At 37.8% G+C, this 23,507-nt stretch overlaps 1 protein-coding gene across 1 annotated transcript in view; it reads left to right on the top strand.

Moving 5' to 3' along the window:
- Positions 1 to 23,507, top strand: part of TMTC2 (transmembrane O-mannosyltransferase targeting cadherins 2) — a 398,129-nt gene that overhangs the window by 325,355 nt on the left and 49,267 nt on the right. Inside the window, exon 10 of the mRNA XM_024572656.4 lies at positions 12,885 to 12,999. Within this exon, the coding sequence (XP_024428424.2) occupies positions 12,885 to 12,999 (115 nt within the window). The remainder of the gene's footprint in view (positions 1 to 12,884; positions 13,000 to 23,507) is intronic.

The raw sequence follows: 23,507 nt of genomic DNA, 5'->3' as shown, positions 1-23,507 counted from the left end.
ACTGCAAGTATTGCCACACCTTCTGTATATAAGGCACAATATACATTTCTTAGATTGGATATATTCAGCTACAGTATCTTCTTATTTTCCCAGACATTGAATGTATTCACAGCACAATGAAATATAATAGATTTTAGCCAAATTGCATAGTTTGAACTGTTCCAGAATTAAGATATCTTTGAAGGTATGATTGGGAGATCCAGGGTGGCGGAGAAGTAAGTGGAAGATACACTAACCTCCTCCCAGGGCCAGTGTGTAATTACAACTAAATTGTAGGGAAATCATCCTGAATAACCAACTAAACACTAGCTGGAGAGAAGCCTTATAACCAAGAAGAAACCACTTCACAACAATTAAGACTGGTAGGGAGTGTGGAGGAGGCACAAGAGGGCTGGCTGGGCTTCCACTGGCAGCAGCTGAAGTTCTGGAGGGATGTTTCAGTGGCTGGGAGGTTCCTCCTGAGAAGTGTGGGGTTTAAACCCCAAGCTGGGCTCCTCAGCCTACAGCACCAGAGCCAGATAGGAACCCAGATAGCATCCAGCTGTGAAAAGCAGTGGGGTTTCTGTCCATCAGGAGGGAAGGTTTGAGATGCAGAGAGCCTCTTAAAGGCCAACACACAAAATTTCATTCTCAGCCACTTGTCCTAGGCTCCAGCAGAGGGAAGGCAGAGTAGACTAGAAATGTTTGAGGAGAGTCTGGGGATGGTGGCTCTGGGGAAAGAACTGAAGGAATAGCCACCTGGATCCCTGTTCTGAGTCACTCCCTACATTTCAGAAGCCATCTTTCTCAGGCAAAGCTCTCCTTTCCAAATGACATCAGCCTGAGGGGAAGCAATAGCCCCACCTACAGGAATTATTCTGCCCCACCCTATGATGCTTAAGCCAGACTGCTGATTACACTTTGCGGCTATATCATTGATTAGTTTAACAACAAAGGTAGAAAATACAAAGAAGCTGCCAAAATGGGAGGACGAAGAAACAGACCCCAAATGCAACGAGAGAATTCTCCAGAAGAACTAGATGAAATGGAGGCAAGCAGTTTATCTGATAGAGTGTTTAGAGTAATTATTATAAGAATGCTCAATATCATGAAAAAGACATAGAAATCTAAAAAAAGGACCAGTCAGAAATAAAGAATGCAATATCTGAAATAAATAATACACTGGAAGGAATCAATGGTAGGTTAGATGAAGTAGAGGATCGAATCAGTGATTTGGGAGACAAGGTCGAAAAAAACACCTAGGCAGGACAGAAAAAAGAATTAAAAGAAATGAAGAGAGCTTAAGAAACATTTTGGATGACATGAAGCATAACAACATCTGCATCATGGGGACACCAGAAGGAAAAGAGAGTGATCAAGGGATCGAGAACCTATTTGAAGAAATAATGACCAAAAACTTCCCTAGTCTGGTGAAGGAAAAAGACACACAAGTTCGGGAAGCTCAGAGAGTCCCAAACAAGTTGGACCTGAAGAGGCCTACACCGAGACACACATAATTACAATGACTAGGCTTAGAGACAAGGAGGGAATCCTAAATGCCACAAGAGAAAAGCAGGTAGTTACATCCAAGGGAGCACCAGTTAGACTGTCAATCTGATTTCTCAACAGAAACATTTCAGGCCAGAAGGGAGTGGAGTGAAATATTCAAGGTGATGAAAAGCAAGGATCTCCAACCAAGGCTACTTTACCCCACACAGCTATCATGTAAAATCAAAGGAAAAGTAAAGGGCTTCCCAAACACAAAAAAGATAAATGAGTTTGTTAACACCAAACTAGTACCACCACAAGTGTAGGGCTTGCTAGAAGAAGGAGGAGGAGAAGAGAAAGAATAAAAACAGAGCAAAATAGTCTAACAATGGCACTAAATACTTATCTACCAATAATCACCTTAAGTGTAAACGGCTTAAATGCTCCAACCAAAAGACATAGGGTAGATGAATGGGCAAGAAAATAAAACTCATATATATGCTGCCTCCAAAAGACCCATCTCCGATCAAAAGATACACACAGACTGAAAGTAAAGGGTTGGAAAAAGATATTTCATGCAAATGGAAAGGGAAAAAAAAAAGCTGAGGTAGCAGTACTTATGTCCAACAAAATAGACTTTAAAACCAAGGCTATAGTAAGATAGAGAGAAGGACACTACATAATGATAAAGGGAACAATCTAACAAGAGGATATAACCCTAGTAAACATTTACACACCCAACATAGGAGCACCTAGATATGTGAAGCAAATCTTGATGGACATAAAGGGAGAGATCAACAGAAATACAGTCATAGTCAGGGATTTTAACACCCTGTTGAATGAAATAGATAGATCTTCCAGACAGAAAATCAACAAGGAGATAGCAGCATTAAATGATACACCAGATCAAATGGATTTAATTGATACCTTCAGAGGATATCATCCCAAAGCAGCAGGATATAAATACTTTCCAAATGCACTTGGAATGTTTTCTAGGATAGAACACATTTTAGAACACAAAACAAGTCTCAATAAATTTAAGAAGACTTAAATCACATCAAGCATCTTCTCTGACCACAATGCTATAAAACTATAATCACAAGAAGAACACTGAAAAATACACAAAGACATGGAACCTGAATAACATGTTATTAAACAATGAATGGGTCAGCAACGAGATCAGGGTAGAAATCAAAAGATACATTGAAACAAATGAAAATAAGGATACAACAATCCAAGATCATTAGACCCTAGTAAAGCAGTCCTAAGAGGGAAATCCGTATCATTACAGGCCTATCTCAAAAAACACGAAAAAGCTGAAATAAACAATCTAACTTCACACCTAAAGGAACTTGAAAAAAGAACAGCAAACAAAGCCCAAAGTGAGTAGAAGGAAGGAAATAATAAAGATTAGAGCAGAAATAAACAAAATAGACTCTTAAAAAATGATACAAAAGATCAGTGAATCCAAGAGCTGGTTCTTTGAAAAGATAAACAAGATTGCCCAATCTTTAAGCAGACTAATCATGAAAAGAGAGGAAAGGACCCAAATAAATAAAGTCACAAATGAAAGAGGAGAAATAACAACTGACACCAAAGAAATGCAAAGGATTGTAAGAAAATATTATGAACAACTATATGCCAACAAACTGGACTACCTGGATGAAATGGATAAATTCCTAGAAACATACAAGCTTGCAAAACTAAATCAGGAAGAATCAGAGAATCTGAATAGACTGCTTATACCTAGTGAAATCGAAGCATTAGTCAAAAAACTCCCAACAAACAAAACCCCGGACTGGATGGCTTCACAGTTGAATTTTGCTAAACATTCCAAAAAGAACTAACACCTCTCCTTCTCAAACTATTTCATAAATTTAAGAAGTGGAGAGGCTCCCAAACTCATTTTACAAGGGCAGCATTATCCTATTTCCAAAACCAGATAAAGACACTACAAAAAAATTTACAGACCAATATCCTTGATAAACATGGACACTAAAACCTTCAACAAAATATTAGCAAACCAAATACAGCAATACATCAGAAAGATGATAAACACGATCAAGTGTAATTTATTCCAGAATGCAAGGTTGGTACAACATTCACAAATCAGTAAATGTGATTCATCACATAAACAAAACACAGAATAAAAACTACACGATCATATCAAAAGATGCAGAAAAAGCTTTTGATAAAATCCAGCATGCATTTATGATCAAAACTCTCAGCAAAGTGGGATTAGAGGGAACATACCTAAACATATTAAGGGCCATGTATGGCAAACCCACTGCCAGCATCATTATACTCAACAGGGTAAAACTACAAGCATTCCCCTTAAGATTGGGAACAAGACAGGGATGTCTGCTTTCCTCTCTCTTATTCACAATAGTACTGGAAGTCTTAGCCTCAGCAATCAAATAAGAAGAAGTAAAAGGCATCCAGATTGGAAAGGAATAAGTAAAACTGCCTTTATTTGCAGATGACATGATAGTGTACATAGAGAACCCAAAAATGCTACCAAGAAACTACTAGAACTGATAAATGAATTTAGTAAAGCAGCAAGACTACAAAATGAATATTCAGAAATCAGTTGCATTTTTATATACCAATAATGAATCAATAGAAAAGGAAATTAAGAAAACAATCCCATTGACAATTACTACAAAAAGAATAAAATACCTAGCATTAAACCTAGCCAAGGATGTAAAAGAGCCGTACTCAGAAAATTATAAGACACTGAAGAAAGAAGTAGAAGATACAAACAAGTGGAAACACATACCATGTTTATGGATAGGAAGATTTAACATCATTAAAATGTCCATGCTACCCAAAGCAGCTATAGATTAAGTGCAATTCCTATCAAGATTCCAATGAAGTACTTCACAGAACTAGTACAAATATTTCAAAAATGTATATGGAACCACAAAAGGCCCCACATAGCAACAGCAATCCTGAGAAAGAGGAATGAAGTTGGAGGAATCACACTACCTAATATCAAACTATGCTATAAGGCCATAGTAATCAAAATAGCCTATTACTGGCACAAAAAGAGACACATAGGTCAATGAAACAAGTAGCCCAGAAATAAATCCACACCTTTATAATCAATTAACATTCAACAGAGGAAGCAAGCACACAGAATGGACTAACAATAGTTTGTTCAATAAATGGTGTTGGGAAAATTGGACAGATATGTGCAGAAAAATGAAGTTAGATTATCTTCTTACACCACACACAAGAATAAATTCAAAATGGATTAAAGATTTAAAAGTTAGACATGAAACAATAAAAATACTAGAAGAAAACATAGGCAGCCAAGTCTCGGACATAGCTCATAGCCATATTTTATCGGATATATCTTCCCAGACAAGGGAAACAAAAGAAAAAATAAACAAATGGGACTACAACAAACTAAAAAGATTTTGCACAGCAAAGGAAATCATCAACAAAATCAAAAGACAACCCACAGAATGACAGAACATATTCGCCAATATATCTGATAAGGGGTTAATATCCAAATATTATAAAGAACTTGCAAAACTCAATGCCAAAAACACAAACAACCCAACTAAAAAATGGGCAAAGGACCTGAATAGACAATTCTTCAAAGAGGACATACAGATGGCCAATAGACATATGAAAAGATGCTCAATGTCACTAATCATCAGAGCAATGCAAATTAAGATCACAATGAGGTGTCACCTCACACCTGTCAGAATGGCCATCACCCAGAAATCAACAAATAATAAGTGCTAGTGAGGATGTAGAGAAAGGGGAACCCTTTTACATGATGCGGTCACCGGCCTGCAGTGTCTGTGGCATTGTGGCTGAGACGAGACAAATTCACATGGACTACTGAGTCCTGTGGAGGAAAAGGGACAGCACAGCCACTCTCTCAAGAGAAGAGTGCCCCAACCCTTGCCTTGACAGGCTTTTATTGGCTTAATTTGCATAGGAACATGGGGCATATATGGAAAGCTCATCAATCATTGTCAGGCAGCAATAATCAAATAGATAACATTCAAAGAACTCTGAGGGCTTACTTTGAGTCAGGGTCAGATAGCTAAAGGACCATAAAACTTTGGGGAAACAAACTCATTTCTTGCTTAGACCCTTATCATTTAAATTGAGGGTATTAGCAAAGCAGGTTTCACAGGATTTTATGCAGTCTTTCTCAGGCCTGATCGCCTGAGGGAACCTGCCTTTTCCAGCACAAGGCTGCTGCCCACCTCCAGCATTACTTCAGGCTTAAGTCAGGGAGGGGAAGTAAGGCAGCCAAGAGATTAGGAGACTTCTTGCACACAGAATGAGGACTCAAGCCATGTCAAAACTGAGGGGTGAGGGTCCATCACCCCCTTTCACCATAGCCCCCAAGTCCTTCCCTGAGGGCCCCCTCGTGACTGTGACTGTCTTAGGTCATCCCTCGAGGAATCTTACCCATCATTGGCTAACCAATCATACACTGGGGACCAGGCAGGGTGAAGTAAAGTGGGCAGAGGTGGTAATCCTGCCAGGGAGATAAGCTTTGTCTCCTCAGTGGCTTAGGGTCCCAAGGTCTCTCACTCAACCTTAGCCATGGAGGGTTACAGTCTCTGAAACCAGGCAGGGGGGTTCCCAACATTTACACTATACATTGGAATGCAGATTGGTGCAGCCACTGTGGAAAGCAGTATGGAAATATCTAAAAAAATTAAAAATAGATCTGTGTTTTGATCCAGTGATCCCACTTCTGAAACTCCAAAGGAACTCCAAACACTCATTTGAAAGAACATAAACACACCTATGTTCATTGCAGCATTAATTACTATCACCATGATATGGAAACGGCCCAAGTGCCCATCCATAGATGAGTGGATAAAACAAACAACAATCGGACATTTCCACAATGGAATACTACTTGGCCATAAAAAAGAAGATTTTACTCTTTGTGACGGTATGGATGGACCTGGAGAACATTATGCTAAGTGAAAAAGCCAGTTGGAGAAAGACAAATTCCATATGATTTCTTTCACTCATATGTGGAATCTAATAAACAAACTGAACTTTCAAGGAAAATTAGGGCCGGCTCATAGATGGAGAGCAGGATAACAGCTAATCAGGAGGAGGTGAGAAGGTGGAGGAATTGAGCAAAAAGGCAAAAGGCCTCACGGGCATGGACAACAGTGTGGTGATTGCTGGGGGGAAGTGGGTATAAGAGGAGTAAATGGTAATAGAAAAACAATGCAGTAAACATTAAATAAAATAAAATGAATATAAAGCCCTGCGTGAAAAACAAGGTATTATATATGTGTGTCTGGATTATTTGTTATATACCAAGGGAAACTGAGGGATCTAAACTAGGGAGGCCATGTTGCTCAATTCTAAAAGGTGCCATTCATAGTTCATAGAGACTTCACTGTGAATGGCACTCTTGGAAACTGTGCAGTGCCCAGCCCGGGCGGCCATTCACTGCAGCCTTGCCTAAAATCACTGTAAGGTGAGAGGATTTGAAGACACCTGGTGACCTATGCTGTCTGGCTTCTAACTCTAACTTGCTTTCGAAGATAAAACAAGTAGCCACAGAGGGATATGATTGGTTAATTCAGTCCTGTCATTGAACATATATTTATCAAATCGCCACAGTGTGCTAGGAAATAAGAGAACGAACCAGAACCAGTGTGATGTTTTTGAAAGGGCCTTCCAGGAAGAGTCTGAAGTAGGAGTCTTTGTTCCTCCTTTGTGTAGACAAAGGGCAAGAGACTAGTGGAGATCGCATATGTGACCAAAGGGAGAGGAGGAGGAGACAAAGGAGCTGAAGTCAGAGGACTGGGTAGGGACCTGGGAGAGGGAACGCTGTGCTGACCACATCGGATTGGGTAGTGCAGTGTAATAATTTGCACTCTCCCTGAATCAGACGCCAGTGACTGGCTCTTCCACTCGAACAGGACCACTCTGACTGCTGTGCTGAGAACACCCTGTGAAATCAAGAGCGGACGTGTGGGGATCAGTTAGGAGGTTGTTGATACAATCCAGGGTGAGCTGACGGCCTGAGACACCATAGGATTAGTAGAAGTAAAACAGTTCTGGATACATTTTGATAATCTGATGTTCTCTCCCAAGGGCAACTATTTTACTGTAGATGTTATGTTCTAGTTGTCATTTTATAAATAAGATTTTTATTTGCCTTTGCACATTTTTTAAAATGACATTTGAATGGTTTTTCGTAAAAAGAATTGTATTGTCACGATACCTATTACAGATTGTTTTAGCTCCTTCCCTGAACATAAGGGCAAATTTTTCATAGTATTTAGTAAGAAATGCCCATCCCCCAAATGGGCATTTATACGTAGAGTTTATATGTAGAGCTTTTACAAAGCAGTGTTTGAGCCTGGAGCTTAAGGCTAGCTTACATTTTAAGGATTTCTACCTTTCAGACAGCATTTTAAATCCAGGAATCACTGAGGAATTGATCTGCATGGGATTGTCATATTGAAATGTTGGTAAAAACCTACCAAGTAGTTGAAGTGGTTCCGTTACAGAATTGTCCAGAAAGAAATGGCACAACTCTGATGCTGAAATATTTAAACCTACAATCACTGACTGCTTTTTCCCTCTTTCTGTTTAGTCTATGGGGAGGCTTACACTCTGCATCTGGACATCTAGAGAATGCTTTCTCTCTTTATGTTCTCTCCTGTTTTTTCCTGCTCGAATGTCTTTTTCTTTACAATTTCTCATCTCATTTTTTCCTTTTTTCTCCCTTTAATTTGAGACAATTAAGTAAGATGATGATAATTAACTTGGCTAAGACAAATTACAAACTGAAGAAATAATGGTAAAGTGTGGTACAAAATACACCCATGAGGGCAAAATGTATTTTACTTAAGATTTTTGTGGTTTCTTTATTTGAAATTCTACTCTATTATCAAACACAAAGAATGTGTTTTTCTACTACATGTGAAAGAGAAGTGATTTCTCAGAGAGCTGTTCTGCATATGTGGGATAAGACTGTCAAATCTTATTTTAAAAGTTGGAAAGAGTAAACTCACATTTAATGAGTATGTCTTACTCATACATACGTATCTTTCTATCCACGCACACACATCTGAGCAGCCTGGTTGTGGTGCGTGTGCCCTTGGGAAGGGCTCGGCACGTGCAGCTGATCAACCGGAAGGGCTCAGTCTTCCCCCAGACCCGGAGTCCAGAGGGTGGTGCAAAACATTTATCTTCTTGTTTTCAAAAGACACTGTTTCTCAGACTGCAAGCACTGGACTAGCAACATCTGCTGGGAACTTGTTAAAAATGCAGATCGTAGGCTTTGCCCCATACCCACTGAATCTGAAACTTTTTCAGCCACTCCTCCAGGTGATTCTGATGCGCATGAAAGCTGGAGAACCACTGGGAAGGGGGGCCTTCCAGGCCTTGCGGATCTGCCCGCTCCCCTGAGTGCCTGCCTTCCTCAAGTTTTCTTGCTTTCCTCTTTGATCCTCGTGTCCTGGCTCCATCTCCTAGTCACGCTCACTCTTGGAGCCCCAGTTGCTGCTATTACGCATTGAGCCTTAGGTTCTGGCTCAGTCTTGGTGGGTACAACAGTAGACCTTTATATCCATGGAGAGCAACTATTTCTCTCTTACTTGATCACTTTTGATCAATATTGATCACTTTTCCTTGCAAGGATTCAATGCCTTATTGTGTAAAATGGTTCACTTTCCAAGAGCGATAAAGATGAGAGAATTGAGATCCACATCCTACGACATATACTGTATAAATGGGGTGCCTTATTGGGCAGATAAACTTACTGGTTTATAGCCCTAGTTCTAGCATAATAATGCCATTCCCTTTTATTCTTTCAAGTGCTTTGGTTTAGATGGTAAAGTATTTTACAATGAATTTAAATCATAAGTAATTCTTACATTGTTGGAAATTGGTCAAAGAAAGGTTCACCGAGAAGTGTTTTGGGCATAAAAATGAAAGATGTCTAGTTACAATAGGTAGGCAAGACAGGACTGGAGATGCGATGGAGAAAACTCTTAGAGGCTGAGAGTTCAGGAAAAATCAGGCCGCGAAGCAGCAGGTTACACTAAGTGGAGCTGAAGGAGCTTGTGGACGCTGGAGCCTGTTTCTGGTGGGAGCAATAAGAAATGAAGCTGCTTGGAGAGGAGTGTTCAGTGGCAAAGTCTTCCAGAAGGGGTAGGGCACATTTTGTTTCTTACTATTCCTCCAATAACATATCAGTTTAGGGTTTTGTTTTGATTTTTTGGATATTTATTGAGAAGAAACCTAGTATATCTTTGTTACCTGATTTATGTTGGTTCTGTGTATTTGAAATGCTTATTGCTCTATTTTTTCATCAGTTCTGGGCTATATTTCAAACAATCATTGTAAGCATAGAAGAAAAATTTACTTTCAACTTTAGTTCAAATTTTCAAATTCAGAAAAAATAGATACCAAATGATTTACACTCCATTGTATTTTATGCCTTACAGAATATTAATGCTGGACTGTTGAGATATATTGCCTGTCAAGACAGCATGGAGGAAATTATGCAAATATCTAGCTGATATGTTGTGATATTGTTTTTCTGAATGCTAAAATGATGAATGAATTCTACTGGTATAAAAGTATTATATGGGAATTATTTCTGTCACCATTTACAATGAAAACAATTATATGTTTCATGTCATCGGATTGGGAACTTGGAAGCTGTTTAGAAAGAGCATGTTGCATGGCAAAGCTTACCTAAAGCATAAGTAAAAATTATGGTAAAAATTACATATTTGATTATGATAAAATTGTATGTTTGATTTCACACAAATAGTTAATGTTCCTCCTTTTTGGTGGTTGTTTTTGAACCATTAAAGATGTGTTTGGCATGAACAGAGCTTGAGACGCTTGGCCATGGGTCAGGGCATTGCAGATAAACTCGGCTCTTGCTTCGCTGTCATTGTCTCGACCACACGGCTCCTCTACGTGGACAGTACAGATGTCGTGTCCTCTTTTCCTCTTTCTTCCTTACCTGGGCTAATATGCCCTCCTTTCCTTCTATCGTCTGGAATAACGAATTTTAGGAAAGTGGCTTTCATTATGCAATTAATTGCTGCATTTTTTCTAACTATTAATAATAGAATACATTTTAGAATTCATAACTATCTGGAAAGGAAAAAGAACAATTAATAAATTGCTACATTATCTTTTGTTTAAATATCACATAAGTAACTAATGTATTTATTGATCCATTTTTTTAGGTAAATATTATGCTTTGAAGGCAGGTAGCAACTAATATTATACTTTGATTTAAATAACTTATAACTAACTGAAGAATGGGTTTAGCCTGGTATTCTTTACTATTATCTATGAGGAGATAGTAATTATTCGGCATGCTACACATTGTCTAATTCTTGTTTTCCTTTTTTAAAGCCATGTATACTTTCAATTGATTGCCATTATCCACATATTTGTAGAGTTAGCACATACATGATTTCCACGAGTAATGTGTGTTTTTCTATTTATAAACGTATCGATTTGCAACTGTGTTTCCTTAATAATTTCCTAACCCAACAATTATGTTTGCTTTTGGAGATAAAGACACAGAATGTTAGGTGACAAACTAAGAAAGTGATATAATTTTTTTTTTGTAGAAGTATCTGATGGGTCTCCAAGTGCTGGTCTTAAAATTGTCACTTTATTTAAAAATGTAGGCTTGAAATCCTAGGCTTATCTTTTACTCACCATTCTTTACTAATTGAAGTTTAGAAATGCTTAAGGGCAGTCAATGGCTGTGGTGTTATTGCAGTTCTTAAAGCAGAAAATTCCCCCTTATACAATATTAAGGACTGGTCTTTTTGAGTGAGAAGACAATTTGTAATATTTATTAGACGAGTAGTAACTAATGGGCTCTTCCAAAAGGCACATGGGGGGATTTACCTTTTTAATTTTTTTCTGGTTTTGTTTTTTTTTGCAGATCAGGACTTGTAAATCATTTTTATAGCTTTTTGTGTGTGTGTTGTTAAAGTCTTGAACTTCAAGCAAACAGGAAGCCCCAAGCAAAAAGAAATAATTATTAGATCACAGCTCTGTAAGCTTGTCAATGGCACGAATGGTTCCTGCCTATCTCTGTCATCTCTGGATTTGGTTTTCATTTGAATAGCCGTATCCAATAAGGCTTAACTCCATTGCTTTTACTGTTATTAAATCCCCAGGTATAATAAAGAAACGCCTATTCTGTTTGCTTATTTACAGTCTTAAAATCAGACTCAAGTTCTATGTTGTTTTCTTTGCTTTTACAATATGATCTGGGATAGCATTATGTGACACTATTGAGGTACAATTTTAAAGACTTATGTAGCTCTATCTGCAATAATTTTAACCTTGCAAAGCTAACCTGAAAGTAATCTCAAAAATCGGAATCAGTTAATATTTCTTCCACATTTGGTAGTCAGTCTAACTGAGTTAAGCTGACCTTTCTCTTTTTTTTAAATTTTACTATTATTTAAATATAAGAAATACATGTATCTCCATATGCATAGCCCTGTTTTGGGGTGTGTGCATGTACATCAGAGACAGATGCTGTTTTAAAGGACCAATAATTAGAATGAAATTAACTCATTTGGAATTTTTTTCTACAAAAGACCTATCATCCTATGAGCTCAGAGATTCATAGCTAGTAATTAAACTATATGCTACGGATGCAACATATAATGAAATATAGTGCACCTAAGACGTAGATTCAGCAGTAGGACTAATACAATCCCTTAAGAAAACATTGGTAATAATTTCACAATAGATGTCTACATCAAACCGTCAAGCTGAATGCCTTAAACTTACACAGGGATGTGTGTCAGTTATTTCTCAATAAAACTGCAAAGAAAAGGAAAAATTATTCTTCCCATTAGTCTTTAAATTTTTAAAATAATTTTACCTAATAATATATCTTTTATTTTATTATTTGTAATATATCTGTTCATTTTATTTATTGCTACAATAGTCTAAACAGGATGTTATTTTAAGGAAAAAAATGGGCCCTGGCTGGTATGGATTGAGGGCCAGCCTTCAACCAAAAGGTCACCAGTTCGACTCCCAGTCAGGGCACATGCCTGGGTTGTGGGCTAAGTTCCCAGTTCAGGGCGGGCAGAGAGGCAACTGATGGATGTATCTCTCACATGTCCATGTTTCTTTCCCTATTTTCTCCCTTCCTTCCATTCTCTCTAAAAATAAATAAAGTTTTTAAGAAAAAGAAAAAGAAATGGTTAATATACCAGACAGATGTCCTGCAGTTAGGAGAAATATGACGACATAATAAGCATGTAGGTGTACAGCACATGTAGATCTTTGCTATGTGTCACCTTAATCGCTGTTTTTATATTTTTCTGTATAGCAGCTTTATTTGCTCCATGGGATTATTATTTCCTAGGTTGAAGCTCACCTGCTTTCATACTTTGCAGGTCAGTTTCTTCTGGAAGAAGCTCGCCTCATAGAAGCCGCTGAGATGGCAAAAAAAGCAGCTGAACTGGACAGCACAGAGTTCGATGTGGTCTTCAATGCTGCCCACATGCTCAGGTTAGTTTTGGCTACTGCGCCTTAAAAAGACCAACCTGGTGGCTTTGGGAAAGCAATTAGTTATACTAATTTCCATCTTACATCCTTATTTCACATTTGTCAAGTGAGTGACAATCAGTCAGGACTTTTTTTTTTCATTCTAGTTTCCGTGCACATTGTGTAGGACATTTGAGCTTTTGGCACTCTGAAAATTATTGAGACCTCCTTTTCCCTTCCCTTGAAAAACTATTGGCCATAAAATACAAAAAGATAATTGCACAATTGAAATTAATGACTGTCTAATGAAATATCTCCAAAATAAAACATTATGTCAATTAGTCAACTGCATCTCAATATTTGTGGGGGCTTTTGTTAATTATATTGAATGTACCATGTGGATAGATTTTATTGCGTTTGGTAGTGGAGAAGATCATCAAATATAAATATACTTAAGGCCTATCAAATTCTCAAAATGGCCCTATAATTAGCACTGTTGCTGTGTATTGAAACAATGTATCTTCAGACCATTAGTGCTTCTGTTTTCAGAAAGATGATTAGAAAGGCCTTTAGAATAATAGTGAAACCATTAAAAGGCAGATCAATAATTTTTGCTGTGACTACAGAAAGAAAGTCAGTGCTTCCTTAAGTGGGGTTTTAGGTTAGAGGAGGATGTTTTTAAGAAACTGACTTGATTTAGGTAGTTATTTAAAAAGTATTGTTTGTTCTTTTAGAAATATGGATACACCTTTCCCATACTCTTACATGAATTTCATTCTATTAAATCATCTAAATGCTTCATTAGGTGACAGTCATACCACAGGCTCAATGTATGACTTCTAGAGATAGGTTTGTAATTATGTAGGTTACTCTTACAAGGGAAGAAAAATAACAATCAATTCACGTTTGTATGGATTTAAAACATGAACTTTCAGGAAAAGTAGAGGAAGGTTTTTTTTTTTATGTTTATTTTCAGATAATTGTAGATTTGCATGCAGTTACAAGAAATAATACAGAAAGATCCCTTGTACCATTTATTCAGTTTCCACAATGATACTATATAACATCAAACTCAGAATACTGACATTGATACAATCCTCTAGTCTAATTGTGTTTTCCAGTTTTACTTGTACTCGTGTGTGTGTGGAGGGGGTGTGTCTAGTTCTATACACTTTAATCACATATGTAGCTTTTGCATCCATCACCACAGCCAACATGCAGACACTTTTCATCACCGTAAGGGTCCCTTGTGTTGTCCTTTTATAGCCACATACTTCCACCTGTCCCTGTCCCCCCAGGAACCAATTTTTAAAGCAAGCTTTACAGATTACTTTGGATTTATAATCTGAGACTGTTGGTATAACTGTATCTCAGTGGCTTCCTTCTTGGCCTTCTATGTTTCAAATAAGAAATTCAAAGTCTGTTTAAGAGGAAAGAGTGTACTATGAGTTTTCTTTTGAATGCCCTCACTCCACATAATATTCCTAAAGCTGACACCTACAAAGAGAAATCAGGATTTCATTGACTGTTGCTATATTGTGATACAAGCTGTGGTCAATTTGCAAGAACCTTCAATGGAAAAATAATTTTTAATAGACACCTTAATTTGCATGACAAAGTTACATACTGTATTAGGGAGAGAACTTTTGATTCTTCATGAATAAAACCACTATGCTTTTAGTCACAAAAAGCCATTTGTTATGATGGGAATGCACAGGTTTCTACAGGCTAATTCATCTTTTCATCATAGATACTTTCATCAATAAGGCATTTTGCTACATATTAAATCTGTATCTAAAACTCAAGGTCTACCAAAGGAAACCCATTATAAGAACATTACAAAAAAATGTCCTTGTTAAGTACATCACTTATAACTTTTCCTTAATTACCGTGGTGCTAGAAACCAATGAAAAGTTTTTGTTATACACTGGTGATACGGGAATATTTGTGATTTATTTTTCAGGACCTTCTCTCTAGCTTTTTGCATTCTGCGTTCCTCATTAAGTTGCAGTCAGTCAGCACCTCCCTATACGTATTAATTGCAAATATGACCACAGCAGCCTGGCCATATTCTTCTACTTAACTTGTGGCGGTCCACAAGAATGTTTTCATTTTGTTTTTCTGTTTTTTGGCTCTGTCAAATTCAACTATTTCTTGAATGCTTACTGTCAAACTTCTTTCCCTATTAATCAGAACCATTTAGGAGTTGGTTTGCTAAAAGGACTAGGAAAGCGTATTGATTTTCCCTTGAATACAGCCTTATCACAATGGTTAGCTATCAAGATTTGGCCTATTTAATGTTAGGTATAACATTTCCCCAGGGGATGCAAAATTGTTATAAATTGAGTTTGACATTAATTCTTCCCTCCAGAGCTCTATTCTTTTCCAGGATATTTAGGACACAAAGTTGGAAAGGTTTGGTGACCACCTGGGTGTGAAGGAAAGGACAGATGTCTCCCTGTTTGTGTCTTGGTTGGCTGAGTTAATGGGTGACCTAATATTCAAAATTAGCAATCTAAGGATGCTGTAGTTCAGGGTATGGTTTGAGAACACTCATTTGACTTCCCTTTCCTTGGCTAATTCCCAATAAAATGACCCATATAATCTGTTAATAAGAAATAACTTTTCATCCCAAGTGCAAAAAAAAAAAGAAAAGAAAAAAGAAAGAAAGAAAAAACAACATTCTGTATAATTGAAATGAAATTGCAAGAGCTGAGAGCCTGTGGCCACCATGAAAGGAAAAATCTTTATTTTACATGACCTTCAAGGGCCTTGAAATTTGAGAAATTTCCAGCAGACCCATTTTAGTTCTCAGTAATGAATAATGATCTTTCTCTGTAGAAAGTTTTGAAATATGTGATTTCAATTTGACAGTTCATATAAGAACAACACATTAGATGTATTCAAGTAAAGGGCCCTCATTGAAGCGGTGAGATTTACATTAAATACATGAGAACCACTTATTAGTTACTATAGCAAGTTGAATCACAAGAACACTGTATGGTGGTGGAAGTGTTCATTCTGTTTACCAAATATGCTTGGCCTTGCACCTTGGAGAAACAATAGGATTGCACTTCCTGGCTGCTCGCCAAGTGGAAGACCTTCGTGGGTCTTGTTTGGGTCATTGAATCGTGTGGATGTGATGTGTACCAGTTTCATCAGAGTCGGTGCTTTCCCCTTTTTCTGACTGGGAAATTGTGGAAATAGATCCTGAAATGGCCACAGCAGACACACCTCCCTTGCACCGGCTTTAGAATGAGAAGTAAACTCTGATGTCTTAATTCCGAGAATTGAGATGTGTTTATTAACTCCAGTGTAGCTATTTACTCCAGTGTAGCCTAACTAATCCTAACTGATATAGTGTATACCTGCAAAAAGAGAAGTAGTTGGAAGGAGAAACAATACAACATCAGAAAAGATTACTAAGAGATTAACAGGCTCTCCAAATTTATAACTTCAGTGGAGAAAATGTACAACCGATAGACTGATAATTTAAATAGAAGTATTTTCCCAGAACTTAATGGAAAATGCTGAAAACATGAAAATGATAAAACTGAGGAGATAAAAGATTAGAGGATAGATTGAGTACACCATACATGTACATGCTAATAGTTGTATACGTGTTTGCATTGCATAATTATATATAGTATATGGTGTATGCATGTATAGTTATATACATTCATATTTAGTATACATATAGTTTGTGCAATATAGCTTTATTTGTGTGTGTATAAATATGTATATATAATTAAATGTACACATTTATGTATATATTTATAAATGCACACACTTTGTACATATAAATAGAAAATTTCTGAAGAAGAGCATAGAGCAGATTTCAACAAATAGAGAAAATTCCCGAGATAGAACGAAGGCCTTCAATCACCATATTGAAAGCAAAATGAGTGAAAATAGATCTGTGTGTAAGCTTGTCTTCACGTATGGGTCTCAGTTTTTTGTTGCAGACTAAATAATTCACTCTTGCCAGTATTCATTATTTAGCAGATATTCTTATTAGAGTATCCTATAGCCCCAGAACTCTCTCACAGGTTGGAGAGTGATATGCACGTCCAGAAATCATGCTGAGCCGCCCTGCTTTCTCTGGGGCTCAGCAGCTTTTACATCCAGAGCTCTGCCACCATCATCCATGAGGAAACAAGCAGAGTGAGTGCCACATTCATTAAAAGATCATTGTCCTGGGCATAGCTCTCTTCTCCATTATGCTCACTTCCGACTTCCGCTCTCCTGAGGTTGCTACTGATTGGTGGAACCCGGGTTGTATGCGGGAACCTTGGCTGGAATAAAGTGGGACAACGAGGGAATTTCTGGCTTCTGTCTTGCTTGGGAAGGTGGGATCCACATTGCAGCTAATTATCCAATGTATTTATAGGGAGGGTGATCACAGATGTTGAGAGCCTCACATAATGAGTGTTGACCGTTCGTGTCGACATTTTTAGTACTTCAAATAAAATGGAAAAAGTGCTAGATGCTTCCAGATGAGAGCATTATAAAAAGCAGATTGGTTATCATCAAAGAAAAATATCAAAGGAATTTAAAATGCTAGAACTCAGTAGAGTTTTATGTCTGGAGAGTTGTGAGAGGAAAGTATTTAATCACTTATTCCATTAGAAGCATTTTGTATGAATGTTTTGATTCAATGTTCTCCCAGAACTGGAAGCTAGAAAGGGCATAAAGATATTTGATAACTGAGAGGAAGTGTAGAGGCATTAAAAACAAACTTTACCTGATTCACAGCACTCGTGGGCTCTAGTGGAAAGTTACATTTTATTCTTGCTTGATTTTAATCCACATACAGGATTAAAGGGAGGAAGAAAAGTAGCACTTACTCAAATACCTCCTGTCGTGTAGCATCATATTTTGCATTTCATATCTGTCATCTCTCAGTTATAATTCCACATATGTGATGTAGAAATATTCCCATTTTACAGATGAAGATACTGAGGCTCCAAGAGAGTTGGCATTTCCCACAGTTGGAAAACTGGGGTTTAAACTTAGTGTATTCTGGCCACGCGTAGTACTGACTTCACTGTGTCCCTTTGGCTCTGTCATGTCTTTACAACTGGGTGACTGACTAGAAGCACTGATTCTTGAATTTATTAATGGAGAAAGGATTTGTTGAGAGTAATGGGTTATCTATCGAATGTGTGTAAATCCTAAATAGTAAGACCCTTCCAATATTTTAAAATTACTTCTTTATGGTAAACTTTAGAAAATAGATTTATAGTCTTAGGAGAGAGACCTCCAAGTTTACACTCTCAAAGGGATGTTACATTTTTAGAAATACCCTCATGGTATAGAGTCTGAGAGAGGACACAGCTGAGGTGGCCGTGCACTTAGCTTTTTTCCAGGGCTCCAGGCCTAAGTCGTCACCTCCCCCTAAGGAAGTCGGGAAAGCACAGCTTCACCGCACCAGCTGATTCCCATGTTGCTGGAATTTATAGAGACTAGAGTGAGTGTGTGGGACGGAATTATCTTTCGATGTCTATACTCAAAGAATATGCTCTTATAGAATTAATTATATTAAAGATACAGAATTTAGATGTACTAATTTCTTTGTGAACTTCACTAGAAGTGACATAAAATTGAAGTCTCTTACGTGAGAAAGGAATAGAATCATATTCTTTTCTCCAAGAAGATGGGCGGTATGGGGGGGAGAGAGGGAGAGAGGGGGAGAATGTGTGCATGTGTGTGCTGGCTGTTGGAAATATATGTAACTCCAAGGCCCTCTAGGCTGTATACTTTCTTAACACCTCCAGAATGACCAAAGACCCCTTGAAAAGTCACGGGTGTTGCAGTTTTAAACTGTACTTCACTGCCAACTTTTGGTCAAGTGGGGCTGATTTCAACTAGGTTGCAAGGTTTTTAAAGCAAAGAGTGGCAGATGAGATTGAAGGTGGGCATCTTTTAACCCACCGCCTCTCCAACATGAATGTGTACGTGAATCACCAGGGGATCTTGTTAAAATGCACGTTCTGATCTAGTATATTTGAGGGTACCTGAGGCTTTACACGTCTACAAGTGCCAGGTGATGCTTATGATGCTGGGTCTTGGACCACCCCTGCAAGTCAGTTCTATCTTGCCTCCCCTCTTTTCGCTCCTCCCCACCTGTTACACCTTGAACATAAGTAGTAATTTACTATGTATGAATAATATAATTGGCATTGCCCATACATATTTCCTCCCTTTTCATTTTTTAAATATATTTCATTAGGTAACCTTTCAAGATACAAGCTTAACCTGTTCTTAGCAGCCTTGAAAGATTTGGGGTCATTAAAGAATGGGCTCAAACGCTCAGGAGGCATCCAGAAATTTCTAACTCAAAGGAATCTTTTTTTTTAAATAGGTTTATTGATTTTAGAAAGAGAGGGAGGGAGGGGGAGAGAGAGAGAGAGAGAGAGAGAGATTGGTTGCCTCCCATATGTGCTCTGACTGGGAATCAAACCCACAACCTCCCTATGTACCCTGACTGGGAATCGAACCCCCAGTCTTTTGGTGTATGGGATGATGTTCCAACCAACTGAGCCACGTTGGCCAGGGCCTAAGAGGAATCTTTTGTAAAACTATACCATCAGTACAGTCTTGACAGATACCTACAGGTCTTGAAGCCATTTCTGATGTCTCGACAGAGAAGTTTTCATTTAAGAAGGCTTGATGGTCATAAACAATTTACTCTAAGAGTTTCATTACAAGGATCTTTTCTGCTCCATTGTTTGTGTATATGTGTGACTCTGGTTTTACTATTTTAAGGTTTCCCATATTCTTTTATGTCCTAGTTCATTTCAGTTCTACTTATAGATCTACTGTATAAGTTATCAACTTGAATTAAAATTTAGTGCTGCTTTGAGTAAGTTAAAGCTAAATGTCAGTTCCGCGGTTGGCAAGTGCCCAGGAAAACTAGGCTACTGTTTCATCCTACTTTCATGTTATAGGAACAAACTGCTCTCCAGTAAAAAAAAATAAATAAAGTCATAACTTATCCTTGAAAATAGTCACAAATACTAACAAAGTACTATCTTTTGTGGTTATTATCTATATCAAATAATTTTTAATTAAAAATTAAAAATTCACAATTATTAATAACTGTAGTTAAAGAGAATCTTCTAAATGTTAGTTTTTATTTTTATATTTCAAGGAAGTAAATTTAAATTTAGAAAGTTTTAATTTTATAATTCTCATGGAATACTTTAAAATATAGGTAATTGTAAGTGATTCTTTTAATCAGCGTTTCCTAAAACATTTCACAGGGTATATTAAGTTGCTATTTCATAGCATAATTGATTCCAAAATTTCTTTTATATGCCTCTTCTTGTAAGAATATTGGGCCATAAGCCTATGTTCTAAAAAAATGCTTTTCTATTATAAAATAACACCCAAGAGGGGAATTAGATATATGAACTATATTTGTATGTATTTTAACAGTTGGAGGTCTCATAGTCCCATGTGCAAAAATGGAGTTTTGTAGTAATCAAGGATTATAATTGTTTGTGACTTTTGTTACTGTATGTTCTTACTCTGTGCCTACCTTTTCACTGATGGCAAAAAAAAAAAAAACCTGAATCCAAAGACTTTTAAAATATAATAGGCTGAATTCATTGATTTTGGGCGGGGATGTCAAGGTTTACTGTTCACTTCATAGTCCAATTTACACATACCATCTAGGGCTTTTTTTCACTTCTTTACCTCTCCTGGTCCTGAGAGGCCACAGACAGCATGAAAACGGGGTGGGCCCTATATATGAAGGTCTGTCCAGAAAGCATCCAGTAATGTTATATGAAAAATGGAGGCATTTACTGAAGAAGATACAAGAAACATTGTCGATAGGACAATGATGCCTCAGTCCCATGCATAGTAGTCACCTTGGGACCTCACACAGTTCTCCCAATCGCCATTAGCTGTCCTGTCATATTTTCTTGAATCTCATTTATGGTCCGAAATCTCTTCCCTTAAAATCACTTTCAGTGATTTTAGTTTGGGGAGAAGTGAGAATTCGCAGGTTACCAAATCTGGGCTGTAGGGGGGCTGAGTCACCTGGGTGATTTGATGTTTCACCAAAAAACTCTGCATGAAAAGTGATGCATGAGCAGATGCATTGTCATAATGAAGCTGTCAATCACCAGTTGCCTTTAGCTATGAATCATCCAAATAGTTTCTGCAGAGGAATGTTCAAGCTTAACACAAAATTGGATGCAGATTCATTGCTCTACTCACTCAGTCATTTTGAAGAGACAGCTACATAGTACATACGCTCACTCAATGGTATCTACCACCCCCACTGACTAGTACAGTGAAGTCATCATTGTTCATACATGCACATTCCAGTCCACTCTCCTGGGCTGCCAAGTTACATTGATGTCACATAAACCATTCTCATTATATTAACAATGGTTGGACATATTTTGGACAGATCTCGTATATGATGATGGACAGGTATTGGTATTAAGAAAGAAGCTTCCATTTAGGTCCATGGTTGGCATAATGATTAAATTCTTATTCTCTAGATATGGGACTTACTGTTGACTCTTAGGGTGGCATGTTAGGTGGGGGTAGTCACTCATCTGGACCCAGTGTTGCCTCTTGGTACATGTGATTTTCCTTACAGTCTTTGGAAGATCGCTTGCCTTTTGAAGGTCACTGTGGCTAAAACACAAGGGTGTCTGCAGCTGGCATGAGAGACCTCTTGGCCGAGATAACTGCTTTCCCCTTTACTCACCTTCTGAATCTTCCACCTGGACGCGTGGGATTAACCACCTTCTGAGTCTTCTGCCTGGACATGTGGGAAGCCTATGGCTCCCCCGCATGTCTACAACCACTGCCCAGAAATGGGAGACCATGGAAGTCAGAAAGTGAGAGTTCAGCACTGTTCTTTTGTTTCCTCCGTCCCCATTTCATTGCTTTTCCCCCGAGTTCTCCCTCTTCCCTCTTTTGGGGAGAGAGTGAGGTCTGTGGGGCAGAGCAGAGTAGTATATTTCACTCCTATTCTTAATACTATACTTTGCCCAAGTGGTCTGGTGAGGTCCACTTCTCTCAGTTTGGGAGGTGGAGTTGGGTAGGAGGTAAAACCTGGGATTGCAAGTGTTCTCCTTATTCTCCCCCTTTCAAATCTCATCTCTTACACTTAAAGTCGTGGCTTTTTAATAGTCAAAAAGGGTGTTTTCTTTCTTTCTTGGTACTCGATTTAGTAGTTGTCACGGTCACCTGCCCCATAACAACGCACCTCGTGTTGCTGTGCTGCATCTTGCTGGGTAGCACCCGCATGTTCTTGTGGTTCAGCTACTTGGTTTGGAGGCCTTGACCCCCACACAGCTCAGCCACTTCCTAGCTCGGTAACCCTGGGGAAGTTTTCGACTTCTCTAATCCTCATTTTAATCATCTGTAATTGAAATGATATGTAGACAGCAAATTTAGAAATTTTCTGTTCCAGAAAAGAAATAGTAAAGAAAGAAATGATGTTATTATTCCAAAAAGTGTATTTTATCACCTTCTTTAAACACTTTGAAGCCAGCAGTCCTGGGAGCCTGTACCCCATAATCATTATACCATGACCCAGTGGTGGAATCCTTGACAATTAGGGGTTCTCAGAATCCTCTAAATAACTGGCAGAATTTTGCAAATTTCCTCAGTTTGCAAATGTTGATTGATGATTCAGTCATCTTTGCAATTAAGATTTAAGTACTTCTAGGATACTTGTCGCAGAGGGAGTATGAAATAGAGCATCCACTATAACGTAGACACTAGTAGACAATGGACCGCTCCTCATGAGTTCTCTCTCTTGTCCAGAGAATGAAAAAAGGATGTAAATGAGCATTCAGGGAACTGACACACTCCTTTCCCTGTGGTTGGCCATTCATTGTCAAAAATGCCTGTGGATTAGTAGGCAAGGAAGACCATTTAATGTTAGAAGCAAAGTCCTAGAATGAAAATTAATTTTCACAGTTATATGATGAATCTAATAAATTCAACTTTTTAAAAACTTTCCTTTGAGTATCTTCAATTTTACTTCTAGCTTAAGAAACTAAGTCTTCTGAACTAGATATGTCTTTTAGGAATTAAACCACTAAAGACAATTAAGACTTTAGAAACTAATAGCCGTATTTTTGGGGGAAAACATTTTTTCACTTGTGTTGATTATTGTTGATAAAGTCTTTTCATCTAGTGAGTTCCTCAGTTTCTTTTTTGGTCCTTATCTACCTCATGAATTTGAATGTCCATAAAGATGAATATAATTGGTAGCTATGCTTTTTGTGTTAAACATATATGGGGTGATTTTTCTTCAAAGTAAATTATGTCTTTGTAGTATGAAGTTACTCTAATTTCCTACCTCCGTGCCTTTATTTTCCCCCAGAGAAAACCCTTCCAGGGCATGACCTAATGAATTCTGGTTCGAATTGCCAAATGAATCTGAACCAAAGTGATTCTATAATTTGGTGAAGGAAACCTTCATTAAATACCCAGCGAGGGAATTTTTAGTCTTTCATACCAGACCAAAGTACTTTTCTTGACATATTGAAATT

The sequence above is a fragment of the Desmodus rotundus genome, chromosome 3 (assembly GCF_022682495.2).
Source record: "Desmodus rotundus isolate HL8 chromosome 3, HLdesRot8A.1, whole genome shotgun sequence".
NCBI lineage: Eukaryota > Metazoa > Chordata > Mammalia > Chiroptera > Phyllostomidae > Desmodus > Desmodus rotundus.
Note: the sequence above shows the minus strand (reverse complement) of the source record. Positions and strands in the feature narration are given on the sequence as shown.